Below are 26,680 nucleotides of genomic sequence, written 5' to 3'. Positions count from 1 at the left end.
GGACTCGGTGAAGAAGGACATCCCCAGCCCCTAAAGCACTCTGACCCCCAAGGAGTGAGCGAGAGGTGGTCTGCTAGAGGTTTACTATTCCATGGGACGGATGGGATCTCTGCGGTCCATATTGCACAGAGCTGCAAACTTGCCCTGCATCACCAGCCCCTAGTCCTGAGGTTGTCCTAATGAGGTGAAGCTGTATTGCTCTCTGCCAGCATTCTCCTTCTGTGCAGGTAAGATGGCTGTGCTCTCTGTATGTAAACAATTCATTTCAGAGTGTGGGTGAAACGTGCTCTGTCTGCTTCTGAAGCCAGTTAGGGCTGCGGATACAAGCCGTGCTTTACATCTGGACTAGAAACATAGAATTTGATGGCAGATAAGAACAATTCAGTCTACATAGTCTTCCCTGTTTTTTCTGATGTAAAAACTCAAAAATGAATCAGTGTTTGGTCTTGTCTTAGACCCAGGATAGCTTTACGCCTATCCCAAGCGTGTTTAAATTCCCTTACTGTATTAACCACTACCACTTCTGCTGACAGGCTATTCCATTTATCTACCACCCTAGGTGCAGTTAAACTTCTGCATATTACATCCAAACCTCTGGGCCTCTAGGTTTAGATGATGACCTCTTGTTCTCACATTTCTCCTCCTTTGAATGAAACCTCCCTCCTGTACTTTGTTAGTAGGAAGCCGCAGCATCTTATGCTTGCATCTTTATGCATGCGCTATTTTATTGTAGGTTTTTCCCGCAAGCATAAACATTTATTGTAAGAGCCATGTGGCCATAAGGCATTGTAACTCGATGTGGACTATAATTCCCATCACACTCATCCTTACCTTTTGTTTCTGAAAGCCCTGTTATTTATTGTTCACTCATTGTACGGTTCTGCGGAGCATGGTGAAGCTGTATAAGTCGTAAATGCTAATGTCTGATGGGAGTTGGAATCCAGAGCAGCAGATGTGCCTTGTGATTCCCTCACATAGCAGTGTTTATTCCTGTGTGGAAGACAAAAGAGGATTTCTATAAATAATCCATTTAGATGAATGGATATATTGTTAATAAAAAAAATGGAAATTGTTGCATCTTTTGTTACTTCTTAATAAGCATCTTGGTGTTTTTATAAACTGCAATTTCTATCCAAAAATATAAAAAATATGTTATTTAGAGTATTATATTCTAGAGTTTCTGTTTGGGCAATAAGATCAAAGTCTTAATCGAAATAATTTGATATTTGACTAATTATTACCCCTTCCCAAAAACCTTTACTAACCATGAAACAAGGAATTAGACAAGATAAATATTCCATTAGGTTGTCCGGATAATCATTCTGTAACCCTGTGGTCGAAGATTCATGTGTTGACCTGATATTTTTTTATAATAGCTTTCTGGATACAAATGTAATAAACCATTTATTGCAATAGTGTGTAATATGCATATCCACTGTCAACGGGTATTCATCTGCAGATGCTATAATCTCACCAAGATCCGCTCTGATTTCCCATTTGTGCAGAGTTGGCAAACTTTGTGACGCAGCTCAGAAACAGACTGTGAAAAATAGTTGTAAAATAATAAGAATTATGGAGTTTAGGCAGCTTCCGTCATATTTATTTATAAAACCTGTGCTTCCTTAGATTGATTTGAGAAATTACCAAAATAAATACACTAAAAATAAACTATTGCATCTTTGATTGTTTTATTGTTTAAACAAAATATTTAAATGCAAAACAACGCAGACAATTTTTAGAAGGTTTTGATCCTGCAAAGGCAATGAAGCTTGTCAACCTATCAGAGCACTCTCCACTGAGCACAGAAATGACATGAAAGGCAGCATAGCCGTTGACAGCGAAGTTATTTAAATTCTACATTCTGTTCTCAAGAATATAAACTTTATCCTATAGTAGCAGAATATGATTCCATTTGACAATAAGTACAGTAAAGTGTTTATGCTCCTAATCACATGGGAATGGGACCAAGTTCCAAGTGGGTACATAAATTAATCTTTGGCATCAAGGAAGATCTTTAACCCCTTAAGGACCAGGCTGTACCCTTTGTTCCCTTCGTGACCAAGGCTGTTTTAACACTTTTACTGTGCTGGTGTTTAGCTGTAATTTTCTCCTCTCCCGTTTGGGGTACCCACACAAGTTATATATTGTTTTTTTAGTACAAGAAGGGCTTTCTTTTTGATCATATCATATCATTTCCAATAAAAAAAAATGATGAAACATTGAATTAAAGCACTTGTTCTCATTTTTAGTTGAAAAATCTTTTACTCATGTAATGAAAAAAACCTGCTAAATAGATTCTACTATTTGTAGAAATACCCAATGGTTTTATGTTTTTATGGGTTTTTTTTTAAGTTATAAGGCAATAAGTACAAGTAGCGTTTTGCTATTTCAAAAAAAAAAAATTGTCATTCTGCCCATGTGCTATTTCGCTTATCTTTGGAAACTAGACACCCCAAGGTATTTCAAATGCTGGAATTTTAACCCTTTTCATGCACTTATTCTACTACCACCCTTTGTGGTAGTAATTTATTTTGTGTTTTTTTGTGAATTTACAGCTCCTGGTATATGTCACTGTCAAACAACACCCCAATATGTGTTCAGCAATATCTCCCGAGTACAGTGATGCCCTCCATGCATGGGTTTGTCAGGTTGTTTGGGAGGTAAAACACCACATTTGGGAAGTGTGCTTTTTTATTTTGGTCAGTCTGTGCCTATACCCTATTTGGGACACTCCAATTTACCCCATCAAACCGTTCATCTTTTTGCTTTAAGTAGACACCCCTTGGGTATTTGAAATGCAAGTATTTTAACTCTTTCCATTTCTGGATTTTTGGGAAGATATACAGCCCTCATTTTAGCACATTGTAATTAGAAAGCTGGGCTACATTGACTTGCATGGTTGAATGCAGTACCTGTATTCAACCTGAGCTAGCGTTCTCAGGAGGGTCTGGAGGGACCCTCTTGGAAACGTTTTAATTTTTTTAAAGGGCGCCGCCATCTTGCGAGAGGGAAAATCTCTCGCAGTGGTGCTCGTGACTGCTCTCTGGAACGGTCACACTGCGTCCTGGGGTGGGTGTTCTGTGTCGCTGAATGCATCGCTTTGGAGGCATTTCAGCTACACCTTGAAGCTTACAAGGTAATCGTTGATATCGGAAATATATATAGACACCAATCAGCCATGTCATTATGATGACCCCCACCTGTGTAGGTCACCCCTTTTGCTGCCAGAACAGCCCTGACCCACTCCACTAGACCTCTGAAGGTGTGCTGTCGTATCTGTCTCCAGGACATTAGCAGATCCTTTATGTCCTGTAAGTTGCAAGGTGGGGCCTCCATGGATCAGACTTGTTTGTCCAGCACATCCCACAGATGCTCGATTGGATTTATATCTGGGGAATTTGGAGGCCAAGTCAACACCTTGAACTTGTTGTTGTGCGCCATTCAAACTATATTTTCTTTGTGGCAGGGAGCATTATCCTTCTAAAGAGGCCAATGCCATCAGGGAATACCATTGCTCCGTGGTCCAGTTCTTTTGTTCTCATGCCCATTGTAGGAGCTTTCCGCAGTGAACCGGGGTCAGCATGGGCACCCTGACTTGTCTGCAGTTGCTTGTCTTACTTTTACAGAGCCTTACTCTTGCCCATTTTCAGTGTTATTCACTTTACCAGTCAGTGGTCATAATGTTATGGCTGATCGGTGTATATATATATATATAATCAGCTTGAGAATGGTTCGTAGTGGGGTTTAAAAGGAAGTGAACTATATTTGGGCCTTTGCTCTATGCCCCCTTATCAGTGTGACTGAGGTATTGGTGTGTGTGCAACATGGGAGAGGCTGCTTGATAGTGTTGTGGGGAGGTTGAGTGCCTGCCAGATAGTGTTGTGTGCTGCCAAAAAAAGACAAGAGGAAGAAGAGAAAGATGGGAAAGTAGAAAGAAAAAATAAAATATTTGTGTGTGACAGGACGACATGTACTCCAGCTGTGTACACCACCAAAACGTGCTTCCTTCTCCGTGAGCCCAGTGATTAAACTCTTCAGCGCCAGGCAAGACTAATGCTGTAGAAAGGAAGAGGGACACTGCTATCCTGGAGCTGCCATGATGCTATAGCTAGCCGTAGTGTAGCTTATGCACCACTGATACTGAAAAGGACAGTTAAATATTATAGTAATCTATCCCAAACATCCAACAGAACCAATGTTGAAGTGAGAACAGAACACACTTTATTGAAAAAACACACAGCCTTTTATACACCACTGAATCAGATAAGGCGCATAATCACATCACAACAATACTCTGCCGGGACAGCCTGGCGCCACAGTCTGACAACCAAGTACAGCAATGTCCGCATGACCCCAAGTCACTGGTTTCAGGGTGATCCCAAGGGGGAGCCGTCAATCACAGGGTGTCGCTGGATAGCTCAAGGTCTGTAGATTGTCCAGTCTAAAAAGCTCCCCGATCTGTGGGCAGGGCCCCGAGTGATAGTCGTTGAAAGTTCCCGTCCCTGATGCAGCTGGGCAGGGGTTCCAGAGCCGCGGCTGCTGAATCCCAGTCTGAGGAGGGTGATAGAAACCAGTTCCCCAGTGAGCTTCCTCTCGGTAACCAACCCCCCCTGTACCCCACCAAGTATGCAGCAGATCCACAAAAGAGGACTCTGGTATGGCAATGGGTGTCCAAAATATCCAGGGTCAAAACGTCAGGGGGAACCTCTGTAGGTCCTAAACGCTGAACGGTTCCAGGGAAATCGCTGCTAGTCACGGGGCAAGGAAAGCAGGGATTCAATGAGGCAAACAGGGTAAAGGGTTAATCCAGACGGGTCCGGTACACAAGGGCTGTGATTATACTCCTTTTGGGAAGAATACAACAGGGAAAAACATTTTTTCTGCAGCTGTATGTCTGTGATATTTAGTTGCAACAGCAATATAAACATTTATAAAAGTGTAACTTTAGGGGACAGGTGGTGTGATAGCTCACAGCATAAATCATTCGTTTACTGCAAGAGCAACATGGCAGCGGACGGCAAAATGATTTTTCCAGTTGTAAAAGATGAAAACGTTGTTTCCCCTTAAGCATGAGTATAGAAAGTGTAATGCCAATCCCCAATGGGAATAGGATCAGTTTGTGGGTACTGAGCAGTGGTCTAGTGTTTAATAATCACAGAATATATTATTGTACATTTAGAAGTATATTAAAGCGATGGAAATGTGGCCAGGCTGAATGAGTAGAACCCATATATTGATTTCCTTTTGAATTAGAACCAAATCTAATGCGGATTGCCGTAGTATGTTTAGATGACTTCCTAAAATACTGCATTTTCTGCTGCATACCAGTGATTTTCTAAGTGACTGATTGGATCCAACAATATTTAACTTTTCCACGTTACTGAATCGCACTCAGCTGTAACCTTTCTGCAAACATAGCCTCTATATTTAACTGCGCACACAAGGGCAGTTCTTGGACTATTATACTGAATAAAAAAAGGTATGTGACCGTATTTCAGTTGTGGATTTCAGCATGATAACAACATTATTTAGTGTTTTCCTGATAGATATGGCCTGTACTCCTAAATTAGCACAATTTGGTCTTTCATAATAAAAGTTGTTAACCATATAGGTGGGGAAGAGAGGAAAGCATACCATCTTTTATGTCTGCTGTTAAATCCCTCTTTCATTGGTGTCTATGGCAATTTGTTTTCAGTAGACAGGTTTAAAAAGTTTGCATCAGAGAAATTAGCTTTTACAATGGGGAATAATTCACACACATGTCATAGAGGAGGTACAAACCAAAAAATTAAAGACTCTATGATATACTAGTTTGGCTTGATTCGGAAATGTTGATTTTTCCAAAAACCTTAGTACAGAATGATCAAATATAAAGGACACCATCAACAATGTTTTGAAAAATGCACACTGACCAAAAAATGAGAGACTAAGGTGGTAGATGACAATTAGGTTAGGTTAAAAAAGAAGGAAACACCAGTAAAGTTTGTATGGTGATACTAAATAAAGCACAAAGAAACATGGAATAGGATGAAGACTCGCTTTATTCTGTAGCAGTATGCCTATTACTCTTTTTATACCTTACATGTATTTTGACCTATCTATGTGTCTCTTCTCATGGATGCCCCAGTTGTTCCTCATCATGGAGGCGCTAGTCAGGGCAGGCCCGACAATGGAGCCAAGTGGGGCAACCGCTCCAGGCGGCACTTTTGAAGGGGCGAAAGCGAGAGAAAGGGGCGCCGAGTGGTTTTCGCTTACCAAGCTGTCAGCATCCGCTCGGCGCCCCTCTCTCTCTCCTCTGCGGCGAGTCTACCTGTTCGGTCTCGGTGCCGGCTTATAATGCTGAGTGCCGGAAAATTACCTCATTTCAGGCGCTCAGCATTAATAGGCCGGCACCGAGACCGAACAGGGAGACTCGCCGCAGGAATGCTGAAAGGTAAGTACAAGGGGGGGGGGGTAAGGGTAGATAATAGGGAGGGAAGGAGAGGAAGGGTAGATAATGGGGGGTGGCAGGGACGGAGGGAGAGGAAGGGTAGATAAGTGGGGGGGCGGCATTTTAAAATTCGCCCCAGGCGGCATTTTGCCTTGGGCCGGCCCTGGCGCTAGTGTATTTGCTCCCTAGAAAAACTAGATCTCTGATATCACCACTACATGCCTCTTCTCAACATTGGAGAAATCCTGGTGGCAGCAGCACCCACCATTTTAGCGCCCTAGGCAGCCACACAGGTCGTTTATATAATATATATATAAATATATATATATATATATATATATATAAGATCAGCCCTGGTGAGTCCCGATGTCCAAATGTATGCATTTTACGCATGTATCTTAGATGTGATTGTGTGAAGAAGCAACCTGGTGGTGCCCAGACATTGCCCGGATTACTCCTCTAATCCTCTGGTTGCTCCTAGTAAATCTTTTTAACCTAGATATGAACACTAGTCGGTCCCTAAATACCCATCTGCTTTACAAATCATATCTGAGTTTTTATTTAACGCAGATAAGCCAGATTCAAAATCCTACATTTTTCTGCTTGGTGTTTTTTTATTAATCCTGTGGTACGTATTTACAGATTACATTATTCTTTATAAATCTTAGAAATACAAGAAAAAAATATGGGGTGGGGAAAGGAACAAATGCATTTAGGATATTCTGCAGATCAAAATGGATCACATGAAAAGTTAAAAAGGACCACACAGCAATCAAATAAAAAAATATTTTTCTTTATGTTGTTAGGTCTTAAATTAGGGATTAGGTTAAACTGTTAAATGCCCACCTTCTTACCCTAGTTATTTTTCAGAAACACATTTTCTGCAGGATAATCTGTGGCTTAAAGTAGACTAAGGTATGAGCATGATTTGTACTGCCAGGCTTGAATCATGTACTAGAATGCTTCTAATTATGATTATTATTCTAAAAGAAAAAATATGCTTTATTCTGTTTAGTTCCCAGAAATCACTTGCATCTGTAATTGTATTTGAAGATGCATATTTTTTTCGTGAAGTGTGCACCTGCGTAATGGTAAAAAAGGCAATATATATGTATTAAAACACCACCTCATGTGTATTATATCAGGGTGTACATGATTATTTCTTCCTATTAAGTTACGCCTTTCCTTTTCTTAAAGGAGAAGCCACATGGAAAAATATTTTACTCCTTCAGCATAAACCGTGTCATATACTGATAAATGGGTTAGCATTGACTAAAACCTGATTTTATGTACCGGTATTTTTTGTTCCAATCAACGTCCTATATCTGAATACTTGGAGGCTGCCATTGTTGTCAGTCATGTGAAGCTTTGGGTGGCTCTATCTGCTTAAACACCATGCTGAGCTGATTCTTTATGGCAATGCTAATGAAGTCCATTCTTCCATTTTTCATTATTCAGAGTGTTAGTACTGGGTTATTAAGACTGAGCCATTGTGTTGTTGGCTAAAACACATACAAATGGCTAATATGCAGCTACAGAAAACATTATATTATGCAAGAACTAGAACACCACAATATTTGGGGCAATATATTTTAAACCGATACTTCAAGTTGTATTGTTGTTTGGCAGCCTTTGTAAAGGTGGTGTAAGAAAGGGGGCTAATTTCAGAATAGGAAAATGATTAGATAATATTAGATAATAAGAGTCATGCCTCATCAAGACAACTATCTTAGTTTCCTGAAGTAAGTGTCTAAACTAAATATCTCCAAAATAAATGTACTTATCATACCTGGGAACTCTCCAAGTTTGACCCAGAGATCTCTGGGTGAAGCACTGCTCCTCCGGGTCAAGACCTGAGTCTTTATACGTCCCGCTCCTTGCCCATTTTCCCTTTAAATGTGGGTCTTTCCCACTGACATCAACGGGAACGCCCCCGACATCAGCAGGAACGCCCCTGATGTGAGAGGGACCACACACTGACATCATGGGACCGCCTGCTGACGTCAGTCCTGACCGCGTCCCGCAAGGGAAGGCTCTGGGAAGCTTGAGTGAAGAAGTTCCCAGGTATGGTACTTATTGACAAACAAATAATCTTAACACATTTACCGTATTGGCCGGAATATAGGCCGCACTTTAAGTCTTTAAAGTGGGGGTGCGGCCTATATTCGGGGTCTAGCGCCCGACGCCCGGGACATGCAGTCCCGGGGGCCGGACAGGCAGCGGGGTTAGGATACAGATCCCCCACACCGGTGCAGGGGACCTGCATCCTACTCTCCGATACGCTCAGACAGCCTCCCCTGCCAGCACTTCCCACGGGGGGAGTGCCGGCACGGGAGATTGTCTAAGCGCATCGCGCAGACGTTCACCGGCAGCGGCGATGAGCGTGAACGACCTCCGCTGCCAGCATGTCTGCTCGATGTGCTTTAATAATCTCCCTTGCCGGGAATTCCCACGGGGGGAGTCCCGGCAAGGGATATTTTAAAGCACATCGTGCAGACATGCCGGCAGCGGAGGTTGTTTATGCTCGCATCGCCGCTGCCGGAGAACATCTGCGTGAACAATCTTCCTTGCCGGTACTTCCCACGGCGTAAGCACCGGCACAGGAAGTTGAATAGGTGTTATGCGTAGACGTCCCCCGCCGGCCCCGCAAGACCCTGTGGAGTTTGCACCGGTAAGTCTGGTGGGGGGGGACATCTTGGGGACAGAGTGGCAGCATATCTCGGAGGGTAAAGTGGCAGCATATCTCGGGGGGGATAGAGTGGCAGCATATCTCGGGGGGGGATAGAGTAGCAGCATATCTTGGGGGTAGAGTGGCAGCATATCTCGGGGGGGATAGAGTGGCAGCATATCTTGGGGGGGTAGAGTGGCAGCATATCTCGGGGGGGATAGAGTGGCAGCATATCTCGGGGGGGCAGAAACTTTTTTCTTTAAAAAAGCACCTAACTTTTAGGGTGCGGCCTATATTCGGGTGCGGCCTATATATCCGAGCCAATACGGTATTTAATGACATTAAAAACTGTGACTGTGAGAATTTCCTCTAAAACAACTTCTTAAAACCCTGTTTTAAATCCTTATAGGAGACGGTCCATGTTGTGATGGAAACTCTGTCCCTTGAACAGCAGATTCAAAGTGTGCAACGCAACATTGCGTTTTTGAAAAAGGAACAGCTTCAGCTATTACACGATCTTCACTTGGAGATCCTTAGACTGCAAAAACGCTGCACAGGTAAGCACTCAAAATTCACTGATGTGATTTATTTCATTTCCTGAATTATATTAGTATATTAGAAGCTAAAAGTTTATAGTAGACAGTTCCTGAAAATGTCATGAGTATTATTCTGAAGATTAAACAATATTTTGTGGAGGGGCTTAAACACCAAAAAAAAACCCTCACTTTTATCAGTTTTGAGGCAATCGTTAGATTTCTATTTCTTTCCGCAAAGAAGAATCATAATTTCCTGCAATGTCTGAGCATCAGAAAACCAAATTAGCTGTGATTACATCAAACTCAATTACAGTCTGCAGTCTAGTTCATGTGACTAACAATTATGATATAGACATTGGAGGAGAGAAGAGGGTATACATTCTGAAGCAATGGGTGACTCCATATCCTTTCTGATAATGTTGCTTACAAAAAAGCCATTTTTTTATGCTTTTAATTAATAACAACATTTAGATAGCATGACACAGGTACACGTTCAAATGAACTAGAAAGCAGGGAAACTATGATTCCACACTCAGCATGGATGACACATGATGCTTGATGTAGACTTGGCCAGGGTCCCTAGACAGTGGCTTAGGTTGCCTTTTGTATAATCCTCCTATGTATTACGCTACTTATGTTTTTGAAATAGACTATTTTAATTGGCAGGCACTATTGTTTTATGTGACATGATTAAAAAACAAAAAGTATTTGGACTGTGTCAATGAATGCTTGAAGCACCAGCGACCAGTACATCTGAACAAGCTGCATTTCTATGTGAAGGGCATCATCTTCATCATCAAAGAAGTGTTACTGCCCCTTTAATATTAGATGAACAGAGTTTCTCGAATTATAGGAAGGAATTAAATACAATGAGAAGGTTTTGCTTTGGGAGATGATCGTACATATTTTGGTAAGGAATGTGCGCAATAAACTAAAATTAACAGTGGTTAACCAGTGATTGTTCTGGCTGCCCTTGGGAGTCATAAAGGCAGCACTGATTGTGGTTTTTAAGGAATACTCTGGCCATATTTACATGCAGAATGTATATTGGAGTCCATATTACATGTATAATTGGTGTCTGGATTTTTGGTGATACTGACATTAGAAAATGAGACAGAGGTTTTATGCAAACCCCTGGCTACCTTATTAAAGTTGAAGGCATACTCAAGTAGAAAAAGTTTTTTTCATAAGAAGCCCACCATATATATAGTAAATGTAGATTCAAAAAGCTGCCAATCCTGTACAGTAAAGAAAATATCTACTTAAATTATTATTTTGACCTTTTCATTAATATTCATTTAATGACAATTAATAAATGTAGTTCTTTTTTGTTATAGCCATTTGTCTTTATAGTCTTAAACAAGAAACAATGTCCTGATAAACAATAAGCTAGGTAATGGCTTTCTCTTTATAAAAGAGTATATTACATATTGATTATTCCAGCTGTATGACAGCCGGCTTGAGCTAAGTAGAAGTTCATCTTTCAGAATTTCCTTTTAGTGAATTCATCAATGATTTGGGATCAGTTAATGGTTCCTGCCTTCTAAATGACTTCACACATTATTGATAATCCATGAAGCCTGTCTTGTTCTAATGTGCTCTGTAGGTAATTCTTAATTCCCTTCAATTTTGGGAAAGGTCAGTACTTGTGAGGTTACTGGAACAGAAACCAAGAAAACATCAATGTAAATACTTGAGAAACAAATTGCCAAATATTTACCTAATCAATCTTAAAGGGACAGTCTAATGTCCCGAAGATCCCCAGCAATGAAGAATACATATTAAAGTACTCTGTAAGTACTTTTTATGCATTCCTTAACCTGTAGGAAAAATTATAAAAAGCTCCAGTGCTGCAGTGCCCCCTCATCAGGAGTGACTTATTTACCCTAGGCCTAACCCATTTCCCCCCTGTACCTCACCACCCTTACTTCTGGGCATCGAGATATGATGTCATATCATGGCACTACACTTTTTAAGGACCAGGCATCAGGTGGAAGGAGACTATGTAGAACGTTACCAACCGTGTACCTATAGATTTAATGGGGCAGTTGGAGACATTAGTTATCATGCTTTCAACTGGCCCATTCAGCAGTGTTGCCATAAGGAGCCTGATCTCTTAATAGGCTCCCTGTTATGAGGCAGAGGGGCTGCCGTCACCATGGAACCTTCACCCTAGGCCTAGTAAGCCTAGGCTAGAAGATGCCACTGCTCCCAGTCTGATTTTTGCCAGTCTTGGCTGCTTTAGCACCAGGGCCGGCCGAAGACTTAACGCCGCCTGGGGCGAAGTTTAAAACACCGCCCCCCCCCACCGACGCCGGGGGGGGCGGCATTTTAAACTTCGCCGACACCATTATCTACCCCCGACCCCCCCCCCGGTACTTACCTTTAAACAGTCCTGCGGCGAGTCTCCCTGCTCTGCCACGGTGCCGGCTTGTAATGCTGAGCGCCGGAAATTGACGTCACTTCCGGCGCTCTGCATTACAAGCCGGCACCGGGACCGAACAGGGAGACTCGCCGCAGAGGAGAGAGAGAGAGAGGGACACCGAGCGGGTAAGCGAAAACCACTCGGTGCCCCTCTCTCTCTCCTCCGCTTCAAAAAAAACAAAAAAAAAAAAGCGCTTGGGGCGGCAAAGTGCCGCCCCTTCTAAAGTGCCGCCTGGGGCAATTGCCCCAGTCTGCCCCATTATAGGGCCGGCCCTGTTTAGCACTGGAACTCTTGAGTGAGCCTGCGCTGGAGTTGGCTGGTGATAAACGGCAAGCATAAGATGTGTTTGGCTGAGCATGTTCTGGAAACCAGTGAACTGGGGACAGGAAAGATACAGATGAACCCTTCACTGCCTTTGCAATTGTGAGAAAATTCATTTCAAAGGGATACTCAGCTATCATACTGTATGTATTAAGGAACGACCATTCTGTTTGAGATAATTTTTAAAACTGGCTATACTTTGTGTTTTGAATAAGGGCTCAATAGTATTTTTGTCACACTGATGAAAATTAACAATAATGCAGATCAATTCAAGATGGCTTCCCTACCAGTATGGAAATTTGGAAGGTGACCAATCATTTTCCCCAAAACCTTTACTAAGTAAGAAAAGTGATCAATTAAATGTTTAAAAGTATGTCCTATTTAAGGTTTGCTTTCACATACATGTTAAGGGGTTAAAAATTATTTGAGATGTGCATATAATCAGAATAAGGGAGCGTTCAACCTAAAAGTCATAAAAGGCATACATTCAGATTCCCGGGTTGCTGCTAGAATAATAATGACCAATAAATACACAAAACAAAGCTAGAATTCAGATTCCATACCATTCAAAAAACACCCATCTAAGGCCTAAATATTTGGCATTCTGTCACACTATATGACCTTGTATTGCTTAGCCCCCTCCCCCCCCCCCCAATTGGCAAGTCCTATCTAATTTTTCATGGCTATATTTTTTACCAATGATCTAAATCAGTGGAACTGCACTGCATTTTAACCCAAATTAGAAATTTCTTTTATGAGATGGAGTTCATTACCTTGTGTTTCAGGAACATTGAGAAGTTCCACCATTTGGATAATAACTATACCCAAGAAATGTTGATGTCAATTACCTAGAACCATATAACCATGGTTCCAATCTCTCAAATCTCTTGCTTTCTCTATTGCTTTCTAGTCTTTTTTATCAAGGATATGTATCCTTTCCTAAAATAAATCAACCTTGCCTCAAGCCTTATGCAAATTTAATGAGACAGACTATATTGAACTGGTGATGTAATATATATTAAACACTTTGTGCTTCTCAGTCAATATGGGGTCCAATCTGGCATTCAACCACCAGTAGAACAATCCAGACATTAGCTTTTAGTAATAATATAATTCCATTTTACCGATGCATAAAACTATATACTGCTGAGATTAATTGAGACAATCACCATTACGTAGCTTTTATTTTCTGTGTGAAGCACCTATTAAAATTATCTGCACAGCATAAATTATTGATCAAGACCCATTAAAACTTGTGCGGCACATGTTACAAAAGTAAGTTTTAAAAAATAACAGCATATTGTCTATTATATGTTTCCTAAATGTTAGTCTGTTGATTGATTTTAGATCGGGAACTTGATTTAAAGTGTTTGCACACTGATGATAAATATCCTACGCTCTTATATACGCTTATTCTCATGAATTACTCTTAGATATGCAACTGCAGATTCATAATAGAGGACTGCATTGGGAGGCCAAAAAACTTGCAGGCGCGGGCGGTCTTGCTGGGGCTGCGGGCAGGAGCGGGCGGTAAGGCACTGTACCTGCAGGTTCGGTAATCCCGCGCAGTCCCACAAGGCTGTTTTCTCGCTGCTCCCTTACAGTGTCTCCTCTCTTGCTCCGCCCAGGAACAAAACGGAGTCACGTGATGTGACGTCACTTCCTGTGATTCCGCCTTGTTCCTGGGCGGAGCAAGAGAAGAGACGCTGTGAGGGAGCAACTCGAGGGCAGCCTTGCGGGACTGCGCGGGAAACCAGGTAAGGAGGCAGGCATGATTGGCCACAAATGTGGCGGGAGCGGGCGGGATTGGCCACAAATGTGGCGGGAGCAGACGGGATTGGCCACAAATGTGGCGGGAGAGGGCGGGAGCGGAACACCCACATTGCGGGAGCGGGATTAAAAAAAGCAGGAGCGGACGGGAGCGGGATTAAAAAAGCAGTCCCGCGCAGGGCTCTAGTTCATAACTCCTGCTTTGGTGGATGAACACCATTGACTATATATGAATCAATCATTTTTAAATATTTTAAACTTGTAATATACTAGTAATTATATTTTAAATGTAAAGAATATTCATATATAATTTTAGCTGTAAGAATAGTTTTATTACATCTGAATTTCTATTTTTAAAGTACAACATAAATTCCTAATGGTCCTGAAGTACAGGGGCGCCATCCGGGACTTAAATGAAAACATCTTTTTGTTTTGTAACTTTATTTAACATCCTCCATGTTAAATAAAGTTTTTTTTTTGGAGGATGTTAAATAAAGTTAAGAAAAAAACCAAAAAACTGTGTTTTCATTTAAGTCCCGGGCAGGGGCGCAGAGCGGTTGCTCGTGAAGTTTTCAGCAACCGCTCGGCACCCCTCACTCTCCGTGGCTCCGTTGCGGTGCCGGCATTTCATGCAGATCGCCGGAATTATTCTGGCGCTCAGCTGTGAAGCGTGCACCGCGGCAGAGCGGGAAGACGGACGCCTCCCACTCCCACCGCAGGACTCCGGCAACAAGGTAATTAAGGATAGGGAGAGGGGGTAGATAGTGATAAGGGGCAGTGATAAGGGGCAGGCAGTGATAAGAGGCGGAGGGGAGGCAGTGAGAAGGGGCGGGGGGAGGCAGTGAGAAGGGGAAGGCAGTGAGAAGGGGCGGGGGAAGGCAGTGAGAAGGGGCAGGGGGAGGCAGTGAGAAGGGGCAGAGGGGGGAGATTTTTTTCCTTTTTGGGGGGGGGATGGGGGGGCGCCAGAGGAGTAGTCCGCACAGGGCGCCAGAACACTTAAGGCCGGCTCTGCTTGTAAGTGTGGGAAGATTTCTTAAAAGGCCATTTCACTGATTTACGGTGCTGTGGAAAAGTTTGTTTTTTTGTCACACTTAAATATTTCGGATCATCAAACTAATTTAATATTAATATTAAGTAAACAAAATGCAGTTTTTAAATTATGATTTCATGTATAGAAGGAAAAAAACTACCTAACCCTACATGGCCATATGTGAAAAAGCATTTGCCCCCTTAGTAATGAAATCAACAGTTAACCAAATGTAATTGGTAATTGGGTTCAATTTCACTAGACACACCAGGCATCATTACTGCTAGTCGTATTGAATCTAAACATCAATTAACCCCTTAATGACAAAGCCCGTACATGTACGGGCTCAAAATGCATTGTTTTCAATGGGTTTAGGGACCGCCCATTGTCCTTAAGGGGTTAAATAGAATCTGTCTTGCAAAGTGAAGTAGGCTAGAACCTGCATATGATGCCGACAACCTAAAGAAATGTAAGAACAGATGAGAAACAAAGTGGACTGATGAGTCAAAAGGGGAACTTTTTGGAATACATGGGTCACATCACATCTGGCGTAAAGCTAACACAGCATTCCGCAATAAGAACTTCACACCAACAGTCAAATACAGTGGTGGTAGTGAGAAGGTTTGGGGCCGCTTTGATGCTTTAGGACCTGGGCGATTTACCATAATTGATGGAACCAAAAATTCTGCTCTGTACCAAAAAATCTTAAAGGAGAATGTCCGGTCATCAGTTCATGACCGAAAGCTCAAGAGCAGTTGAGTGATGCGGCAGGACAGTGATCAGAAACATCCACCTCTGAATGGCTCAAAGGAAACAAAATCCAATTGAGACGTTGTGGCATGGCCTTAAAGAGGCAGTTCATGCTCGAAGACCCTCCAATGTAGCTGAATTAAAACAAAGAATAGGCCGCAATTCCTGGCACAACTAGTTACCTTTTCACAAGGGTTAGGCTAGGTTTCCACTTGTTTTTTTTTTTGCTAAAAACGCCAATTCAGCCACATAGTGTTTTTTTTTGTGAAAAAATGCTGCAGCCAGATGTTAGCTGTTCTTCAATAGGAAATCGCACAATGCCATATCCACTTGGCGTTTTTCTGTTTGGCGTTTTTTCAGTCCTCTTTGGCGTTTTTCTGCTTTTTTGGGCTCTGTGGCAGTTTTTCAAAATCGCAGCATGTTAACACTGGCGTTTTTTGCAAGGAAATCTTGGCGTTTTTCTACAATAGAAGTCTATGGGAGAGAAAAAACGCCATGAAAAAGCCATGTGGGTTTTTTGCTTTGGCGTTTTTTATGGCGTTTTTTTCCACAGTTACAATGCAGAGGATGGACCCAGTATCTGTGTGTCCTACGAGAAATAGGCTGGAAACAAACAGTTTCACACAAAACAAAGTTCATATTGAATTTTACACCATTTGGAACAAACATGCCATTACAAACAAACATACCCAACTGGATCCTGCGTGCCAAAAGCAACAGCAAACAATTTGCACCATCATTTGGGGCCAATCTTCCTAGAGGAGCAGACATTTGGAATAAAGCATGCCTTACAAACCACAGAAAAGAGACAAAAGGGTCCGCCGGGGCATTTACGTAGAACTCTACCAAGAAAATGACATCAGGAGGGGGCAGATTATCCTAATCCCTTATAGCTGGGTGAAAATTCCAACGTGTAAAGGCTGGAAAAACTGCCTAAGGTCAAAAAAGCAATTTCCACAGAAAGGCTAAAACGCCAGAAAAAACTCCAGCAAAAACGCAGGAGAATGCAGTGGCAGTTTTCTTGGCGTTTTTCATCAAGAAAAAAACGCAGGACAAAAACCCAAGTGGAAACCTAGCCTTAGGCTTGGTTTCCATTGGGTTTTTTTTTTGCTAAAAACGCCTATAAAAACGCCAATAGCGCCACCTGGCGTTTTTTTGTGAAAAACGCATGCAGCCAGATGTTAGCTGTAATTCAATAGGAAATCGCAAAATGCAATATCTACTTGGCGTTTTTCTGTCTGGCGTTTTTTCAGTCCTCTTTGGCGTTTTTCTGCTTTTTTGGGCTCTGTGGCAGTTTTTCAAAACTGCAGCATGTTGACACTCTGGCGTTTTTTGCAAGAAATCTTGGCTTTTTTTCTCCAATAGAAGTCTATGAGAGAGAAAAAACGCCATGAAAAAGCCATGTGGGTTTATTGCCTTGGCGTTTTTTATGGCGTTTTTTCCACAGTCACAATGCAGAGGATGGACCCAGTATCTGTGTGTCCTACGAGAAATAGGCTGAAAACAAACAGTTTCACACAAAACAAAGTCCTGGACTGGTTCATATTGAATTTTACACCATTTGGAACAAACATGCCATTACAAACAAACATACGCGACCGGATCCTGCGTGCCAAAAGCAACAGCAAACAATTTGCACCATCATTTGGGGCCAATCTTCCCAGAGGAGCAGACATTCGGAATAAAGCATGCCTTACAAACCACAGAAAAGAGACAAAAGGGTCTACCAAGTAAATGACATCAGGAGAGGGCAGATACTTGCCATTTATCCTAATCCCTTTTAGCTGGGTGAAACTTCTAACTTGTAAAGGCTGGAAAAACTGCCTAAGGTCAAAAAAAGCAATTTCCACAGAAAGGCTAAAACGCCAGAAAAAACTGCAGAAAAAACGCCAAAACGCAGGTAAATGCAGTGGCAGTTTTCTTGGCAGTTTTCCTGGCGTTTTTCATCAAGAAAAAAACGCCGGACAAAAACCCAAGTGGAAACCTAGCCTTAGACAGGTTTTGATTAGCTCTTTACCTTCAATAAATTAAATGAGCATTTAGAAGCTGCATTTTGTGTTTACTCACGTTGCCTTTACATGACAATTACTTGGGTGAGCTGAATAATTTAAATGTGGCAATCAAAAATAGAAGACATCAGGAAGCACTGCACTGTAACTGTGCATTACACAGTCGGTTCAGTCATTCTTTAGTGAATAAACCTGGTTATATATCTTCCACATCCCCATTTTGGCTCAAATGGCTGTTCTGTCAAAAGTATTTGATAATAAAAATGCAGTTGGTAGGATTTGCTAGGGCTTTTCTCAATATAACACCTAATATAAGCATGTATTTATTGGTCGACTTTCAAGATATCGTCCCATACTAAAGGGACACTCCAGCCACCATGTGCTCTTTAATGTATATGATAACTGTGTGGTCTCTTGAAATCTTCATGCAAATGCCATGTGGATTTGCCCCTGTCCCCCAGACATTTCATGTGCAAGAGATGTGTTCTTGCCCCGCAGCTACTCCTCAGGTTAAGAACATTACCTCTACATTTTTAAGGATACATATTAAAGTATTCATAAAGTACTTTAATATGCACTCGTTGTTGATGGTCCTCTGGAGTGTCCCTTTCACTATACATTATGCATGGCCAGCTCTTCTTGCAGAAGAAGGTCACTGGGCTTGGTGTTGAATAAAGTGTTCAGGTTTCCTGCAGGCTCCAGGTTTAGTTCCCACATCTTAAGGCACAATGTTGGCCTAATAAAATAATTATATTTCATGCCTGAAACAGATACACTTAATAAGAGAAAACATAACTAAAACCTGACATTCTTCTAACATACTTACACAGGACTGCAGCCACTACTGTTGATTTTAGCAGGAACTAGGTTCCCATTAACTATAATGGGGCTCCTATATACACTGTGCCTTTAAAAATGCATTTTCTGCTCTAACAAAATGGCATATTAGAAACAACATCTGTTGCACCAATGAATGCTTAGACCCTTCTCAGGAATAATTCTTTAATCAAGTAAAACAGTTAATTTTTATTTACTTGGTGCTCTCAAAGGAACCGAGAATGCTTCTGAAAAGCTTCTTGGGACTTTAGTTTGCACTTAGAGAAGCAAAAGTTGAGGAAAAGGGCCCTGCTCAAAGCAGGGTATTTTTATCTTTTTCATTTTATTATTTATTGGCCCCCTCCTACCCACATGAGGTGCATACCTTCCTATCGGATTAATGTTATTTTAAACTGTTGTAAACCAGCAATGAAAAAAGTGTGTGTATCAACTCTCTACAAGTGAATATATGGGTTCAGAGTCCCTAAATATATACAAAAAAATCCATATAAAAATTAATCATCGTACATCCAGTTTATTGGGGACATATTGCTAAATAGTTACTGTGAAAATGTAGTCCGAACTAAAAAACATAATATAGAAAAGGTATTATATAATACTTAAAAATGGGCAGAATGTGTCCAAATTGGTAGCGGAGAGCCAGCTCCAAGTGGCGTTACTAATAACCCCCTCCCAGTAGGGCCCTATGAAGAACGCAGATAATGCATTATTCAGTGGTACAAAAAATATTTCGAGGGAAATTATAAAGCACAATAATACAGAGTATCTGGATACATACAGTATGTTCCTCTATAGAGAAATGTAACTATGCAAATAGGCCTTTGCCATGAATGTGGCTTATTCCCCTTCCATGCTGATGGCCCAAGATATATTTATTTATATATATATACCGTATATATATATTATTTTTTTTTAACCTAATACATTTTCACCATTAAACTGCTCTGAATAAGAATATTTAATACATTTTAAAGTGTAATCTGGTTTTGCATATAACATATAACAAAGCAAGTATCGCATTTTCTTTGGACTTTCTTGCACTACAAAAACAAAACAGCCTAAGAAAAGAAGTATCTGGGATTTCTAATGGCTAAGCACCTAATGTGGATTTCCTTAATTAACGGGATCTTTCCTTATTGGTTTCTACATTTTAATGGGGGCAAGGATTCTCCATACTCCCAGAATGGGGCCATTACATATTCTAGCTTTGGATGGTAAGTGAGTCATTTTTGGTTAATTCCCTGCTGTGCATGTAACACACGTAAGCTTTCACAATCCTTCATTGTGAATTAGGAAAGTGAAGTATATGATTAAACATTAATCTTATTATGAACAGTCCATGCCTTAAGTACATTTCAAGCCAGTTATAGAATAACCAGACACAATCACAAGCCTCCTATTTCTTGATTTATCCTACTACTGATAGGATATCTAAGTCTCAATTTCAGGCGAACATGACAAATAGCCGCAAGACACAATTTGCTAAATGCATTCTGACTGTACCTGGGGAATTTTGTCAAATTGGTAGTCTCTAAAGAGAAAATAATGGCCCTAGCCACCCCAAAGTGATGACCCTATATTTTAATGTGTTTTACCACTAATCAATGCTTCTGCATATAATTTACCCTATTTTTTTTACTTTTGCATTAAAGAGAAATTTGCCCATATAATTTGTTTGGAATATGTCTTTACAGATGTTTATAATTTTTTGTTTAAAATGTAAAGTAAGTGATGCAGCCAGACCAGAGTTGTGATGTTCTTTTAAATATACGATAATAGCAGCCAGGTTCGTGTGCCTGGTCAAGTGCAGCACTGGTACAAACTCGATATTTCTGGTCATGCGATCTCTTCACAGCACTTGCACAAATAGGCACAAAACAGTGCCATCTAGTGGTGAAAGTGGTCTTACCGCACAAATGCTTAACCTTTTATTTATAGGGCACCAATTCTATAGACTGATCAGCCATAAGATCATCACCACTGACAGGTGAAGTGAATAACACTGATAATCTTGTTATCATGGCACCTGTCACTAGGTGGGATACGGTAGACAGTAAGTGAACATTCCCTTTCTTTAGCCTTTGTGGTGTCCTCGTGCCACCAAGTGTCCTAACCCTCTGTATGTTTTGTCTCTTCTAGAGCTGACCCAGGAATTAGAGCTCAAGCAAGTGGAGATTTTCCAGCAAGGTACAGGACTTTTTTCTAATTTAGTTAGGGACAAATGATTACCATGTTTTGTCAGTAACTCATCAGCATGTAAGTATAAACATTTGTACCATGGAATGAAGTATACAAGATGCATCTATACCCATAACAATGTTACCAGTTCAAACTGCCTTCTTCCACCATGATCAGACATTTCTTGCCACTGATTGGCTGCTTTACTCTTAATTAGCAACCTTTGAAAGATTCTCCTAGGAACAGCAATCAAGAGTAAAAAATATTTTTATAAAAATGCAAATAAAGTTTACATTTTCAGAATACAGAGAAAAAACTTGGATTAGGAGATATTGTTGCATTTTACCTGTTGTTCCTGTAAATTGTTATACATACTGTTGTTGTTACATACTACTTGTCAAGTCCTGTTTACCCATTGTACAGCCATGTCGAATATGGCTGACTTTCCTCTCCTCTCCTTTCCTCCTCTGGTGACTTTCCAAACTAATGCTAATACTAAAGATTTCCAAACAAAGTCAAACCAAAATGCATGTTGTAAGGATTTTGTTTTTAAAAACCACTATAACTTGGTGAGCTATATTAAATCCAGGTTTATACTTTTGAAAAATAACCACATACAGGCACCTAAAGACTTTTAATATAAATGTGTATGTAGCCAGGTATAGCTCAAACAAACAGGGAAGCTTTCCTACCACTAGGTGGCAGTGCAGAACAGCGTATTCTCACACTGGGTTTCAAGGCTTACTTGCAAGGCAGCATCAGTACATGTCTATGGTTATTCATTTTGTTTCGCTTTACAGTATCTTAAAATAAAATTTTTATACTGTTTGTCGTTTGTTAAAATGTTAAGACTGTCTGCTCATTTTTGCTTTACCATAGAAAGCGTTGACTCTAGTCACAGCCAGTCAATGAATGACTACATCAATTCAGTCCAGGCAAAAGGATCACTGAAGACTAGTAGTTATTTATCTAGCAAATAGTATGTGCTGACAATACAACTATCATCACAGCAGTCTATCATCTGCAGTAACCCCATGGTGGAGGCTGTAAAACTCTTCTTAGATGGGCTAGCAGTTGCACATGCATGTGAGAACATAGCACTGGAAATTATTTAGTGCCAGAGGTATATTTTATATTGAAAAACAAGATAATATGATTTCTATAGATGAAAGAATTACATCGAAAAGGTGAATCAGGGAGCTGCCTTGTCTCCCCACAAGACGACAACATGTAGAAACAGGTCCAGTTCCCACTGAGGGCTCTACAGAACCCCCCACAGCGCATAGGGACATGTACCAGGGGTCTTTGCCTACATTAGCATTCTAAATGTTAAAAAAATAGTGTGCGCCAGATGATAAAGGGGCTTCTGAATCAGAAAGGTAAAATGCTGCAGTTGGCAGCACAAAAAGAAATAACTACTGGAAATATAAGCTTTATATGGAAGTGTAATTAAGTAACTTAAACATTAGGATATGTATGAATACAGCTAAATTGCTTTGTGCTGTCCTAGTCTTAGCAAGTGAACACCTTATAACATGAGGAAACAGGCTTGTTAGAAGCTTACTGTTTTATAATTCCTTTAAGTCTATTGGCTGTTTTTTTCTAGCCTGATATCAACAGTACCAATTAATTCGTGTTTTTGCAGGTTTTGTATAGATCTGCGTTTATAGCGTGTAAAATTGTTGCAATGACTCAAAGAGAATCATTAAGAGTCTGTTGGGTGGAGGCATCTTTAAGTAGCTCAGAATTACTGTACATTTTTAATGTACAGAAACAAGTTTAGTAGGATTAGCTTCACACTGGTAACATATCCTTCACTGGGATTAATTGTTTACACAAAATAATTGCTTGGGTTGTCTGAGAAATAAAACTTCACTTTTCTAAAAACACAAGTTGTCAGTCGTCGAGGTATCAGTATTAAACCACGGGTATTATTATCAGGATATTATTAATATCTGGAAAAATAGATATATATCTGTATTATTTCAAGAGTAGATAGATTCATTAGTCTAAAGGTGATCCCTTTTGTGGAGAGACATAAGCTTTCAGGATCTTAGAGGTCTTTTCTAAATGAAGAATCCATATTAAGAGGAGAATGCTGAGGTCCCAAAAGCTCATGTAACCATATGTTTTTCAGCATTAGCCTAATAAAGCGTATGAAAATTCAACTAGTTGATGGCTGGTATGAGAACCGCTTTGATATTGCAAAAAAAATGTTTTTGGTAATTTCTGTTTGTATATTTTTTCATGCAGATCATTTGGAGCAAGAAATGGAGGAAAAATGCAGATTAATGGAAGCCAGGTATCATGAAAAGGAAAAACTGAACTCTGAGCTAAAGAAAGATCTTTACCTCCGTGAGAATAGAGTTGCTGCACTGAGATCTAAACTAAGAGACAAGGAGAGGAGATTCCTGGATGAGCTGAAGAGAAGGAGTCACAGAGTGACCATTCTAAATACAGAGCTGCAGAAACAGAGCGAGGCAGCAGCATATCTATCATTCCAGCTCCATACTACCAAAAAACAGCTACTTAGCCAACAACAAGGATCTCCTATGGTATTCCTACCTACAGATTTTACTGTACTTACACAACCTCATTGTGAAGGAAAGGTCAAGAGGAAAAGCCATAAGAGCCATGGTGTTTTATGGCAGACACCCGAATACTCAGGAAAAAGTATGACAAGAAACTCGTTTCAGAGGGAGGAAATGACCAACCTTGAAGATCTGGAAGCCATGCCAGATCCGGCTTTGTTTCTGTACCCAAAGAGGCACATCCCTCCACATCGGCAGAGATCTGAATCCAAATCGCGTAGTTCAGAAAAAGTGGGCTCAGGGTGTGGCAGTGCAGTAGGACTCAATCCTTACTCGCCAGAGAAGCTTTCATCAGAAAATGATAATGTAGCATCGGCCACCATTCCAGTCGTCAAAGCCAAACTCCCAAAAAATGAAAGAGGAAAGCGTTGGGCATTGGCACAGCAAGATTCACTGGATTCAGAGTAAAATAAGATGGATGGTTAATATGATGTATGATGGAAACCCAACCACCTGTCCATGCAGACTGTTTTCCTTATAATTATTATTAGTAATGCTGTCTTCCTCTAAAAGCTAGTTTTCTTCCTTGTTGTGTGTAGGCAAAACCAAGATTAGAAGAAAACCCGTCTTTTCAGGTTGTCAAAGTCTACATGTCATGTAGGCATTTTCTTTTGCTATAGGTCTATTTTTATACAAATGGCATCTGATGGATGATGCATAGCCCAGCACTGCAATGTCTAAACAATATAGGAAGTTCTTGACCTCACAGATCCTTTCAAAATCCCATTTAAAGACTTAGTCAAGGAACATAACTATACAATCTGGATAATTTTGCATTATATTCTTACTTCAACTTTGTTTTTCTAGAAGGGATTTGAAATAAGGACAATGGAGTACATAGAGGAGCATATAGCCATTATCATAAATTTAGAATCTCTTTCCTACTTGAACATGCTGCATATCACAATATATACTGTAGAGTCATCCATGATTTGCAGTCAACAAATCACAGAAGAGCAGATATTTAATGGTTTGCATTGATCCAATGATTAATAGTTTTTTAATTATTACAGTGTGTTTTATCAATTTTCACCTGTAGTGTTTCAGGGGGGTGGGCTTATTCCATGGTTAATAAATAAATAAATTTATCTAAATACCAAAGTAATATTTGCGTCTAAATAAGCTGATGTAATAATTTTATGTATCTTTTACTAGTTTATTTTGCATTTTATGATCTATAGTCAGTATTCTGTAAAACCTAAAATATTTGAGTGCCAGAATGCTGAAAATTAATTGCACAACTATGGGGTACTCTGCAACCTCAGACCATCATGCTTAAAATCATGAGAATGTGATGATGTCTTATGAATACATACTCTGGTCTGCGATAGCAAGAAGCATCCAGTTCTTTTGGATTAAGCTCCACGTACACACACATGTTGTTGAGTAGGCCTATACCCCCCCCCCTTACATTTTAAGGGACCCATGTTTGGCTGACATCTGGAACATTGTATGCATGCGTAATTGTGTATATTTCAGTATAGCAAAATAATTATATCTGATAACGAGCATGATCATTAAGGGCCCTTTTTGTACATACTCATTCAGAATAACAAAACTGAATAGAGAATCCGGATTACATATAGAAGTAATTAGTGCCTGTGCAAGTAACATGGGGTCCATGTTTGCATTGTGAAACCTGGATGCTCTGACCTCAGATTAGGCTGCTGGTTGAATTATGGCTCCCAATTTTATTTGCAACCCTGTGAAGTCTACAATTGACAACTCCCGATAGTATAACTGAGAGCACTTTACTTAATACGCGTGTGAAGGTCTTTTACTTGACCATTTATTATGATACATTACACATTTTTATACTTCTGTAAACATACTTGGTTGTTGGTTACGACGTGTCAGTTCAAAGATGTTGATTTAGGAGCTTGTTTCTTTATAGCAAATTACATATAAGCTAGCTGAGAACATATTATAGGCCTTTTCGGTTTATGATAAGTTTATGTGAAATATTGTATAGCGTGGGATGACATACTATAAATCACTATAGGAATTGTAGACTAATAGCAACGTGAGGTCTGGATTTGACAAGCTCTGCCGTAAGCAATGTTGACACAAAAGCTACTTCACAAGAGGTCTGCTGAACATCAGAATGGCTCTCCTTTGATAGCTAAAAATGCTTAATATGTGGTGTGAAAAATATTTCAGTTTCAACATGTGTTAAGCTATCGGGACATACAGTTTACTGAAATTACTTCCCCACTCCTCTTATTTGTACATATGTAAAAATATATACATATATATATGTGTGTGTGTATATATATACACATAAATATATATACACACACACAACTATATATATATATATATATATATATATATATATACACACACACAGAAATATATTTATGCACACAAATTATATATATATATATATATATATATATATATATATATATATATATATATACACACACACAAATATTTAAGACATTTACAAAATGTGCTGCTAGTTATGGACAGCAGCATGCCGGGAAATATTGTTCTGTACACCGGAGACCAGTTTCAAAAGTACATATTTACTACTAAGTATAATTTCCCAACACATCACGTTTTATAGAGCAGGAACTCTTTAAGCAGCTGTTTTAACCATTAAGATGAACCTGGCCTTTTTTTTTATTATATTTTTGATGAGGTTTAGTTGAAGGTATTATTGTTCTGCTGGCAGAGTTGTTCTGTGTAGTGTACATACTGCACATTGTCACTGAATATAATTTTCATTGAATTGAAGTGCATATTTCTCACGTATTTACTGGATTGTGGCCTTTCATATATAGCTCGTGGAAGCAGTTTGGTGGATCTAGATCTGTGTGTACAAATATTTATTCTACAATATAGCAAGAGTTTGATTTTTTTATATATATTGACACTAACAGGGTGTATTATTATTATTATTATTATTATTTATTTCTTCTTGTGTGTGCTTGAGATTTGTGAAGGAAGCCTCCCGCTTGGCTTCTAGTTCAGACATGGATAATAAATATGTGTGCCTCTAATGTTATGAACCTGTGCTAGCTATGTTGAAAATTCTAGTTATGAAGGACTTGTTGGCACCTTAGTGAAATGACTGCATCAGCCTTCACGTTCAGTATGTGTACAATGAGTTTAATAATATAAGGAATATAG

General features: G+C 40.0%; 1 protein-coding gene across 1 annotated transcript; it reads left to right on the top strand.

Annotated features, from left to right (window-relative positions):
- Positions 1–24,899, top strand: CCDC92B (coiled-coil domain containing 92B). The gene is made up of 4 exons (XM_053457315.1): positions 1–227; positions 9,508–9,655; positions 20,913–20,960; positions 23,205–24,899. The coding sequence occupies exons 2-4, from the start codon at positions 9,526–9,528 to the stop codon at positions 23,948–23,950; spliced, it is 924 nt and encodes a 307-aa protein (XP_053313290.1). The 5' UTR covers positions 1–227; positions 9,508–9,525; the 3' UTR covers positions 23,951–24,899.
- Positions 24,900–26,680: the final 1,781 nt, after the last annotated feature.

This window comes from Spea bombifrons, chromosome 2, assembly GCF_027358695.1.
Source record: "Spea bombifrons isolate aSpeBom1 chromosome 2, aSpeBom1.2.pri, whole genome shotgun sequence".
Lineage (NCBI taxonomy): Eukaryota > Metazoa > Chordata > Amphibia > Anura > Pelobatidae > Spea > Spea bombifrons.
The sequence above is the reverse complement of the archived record's forward strand: the minus strand, read 5'-3'. Positions and strand labels throughout refer to the sequence as shown.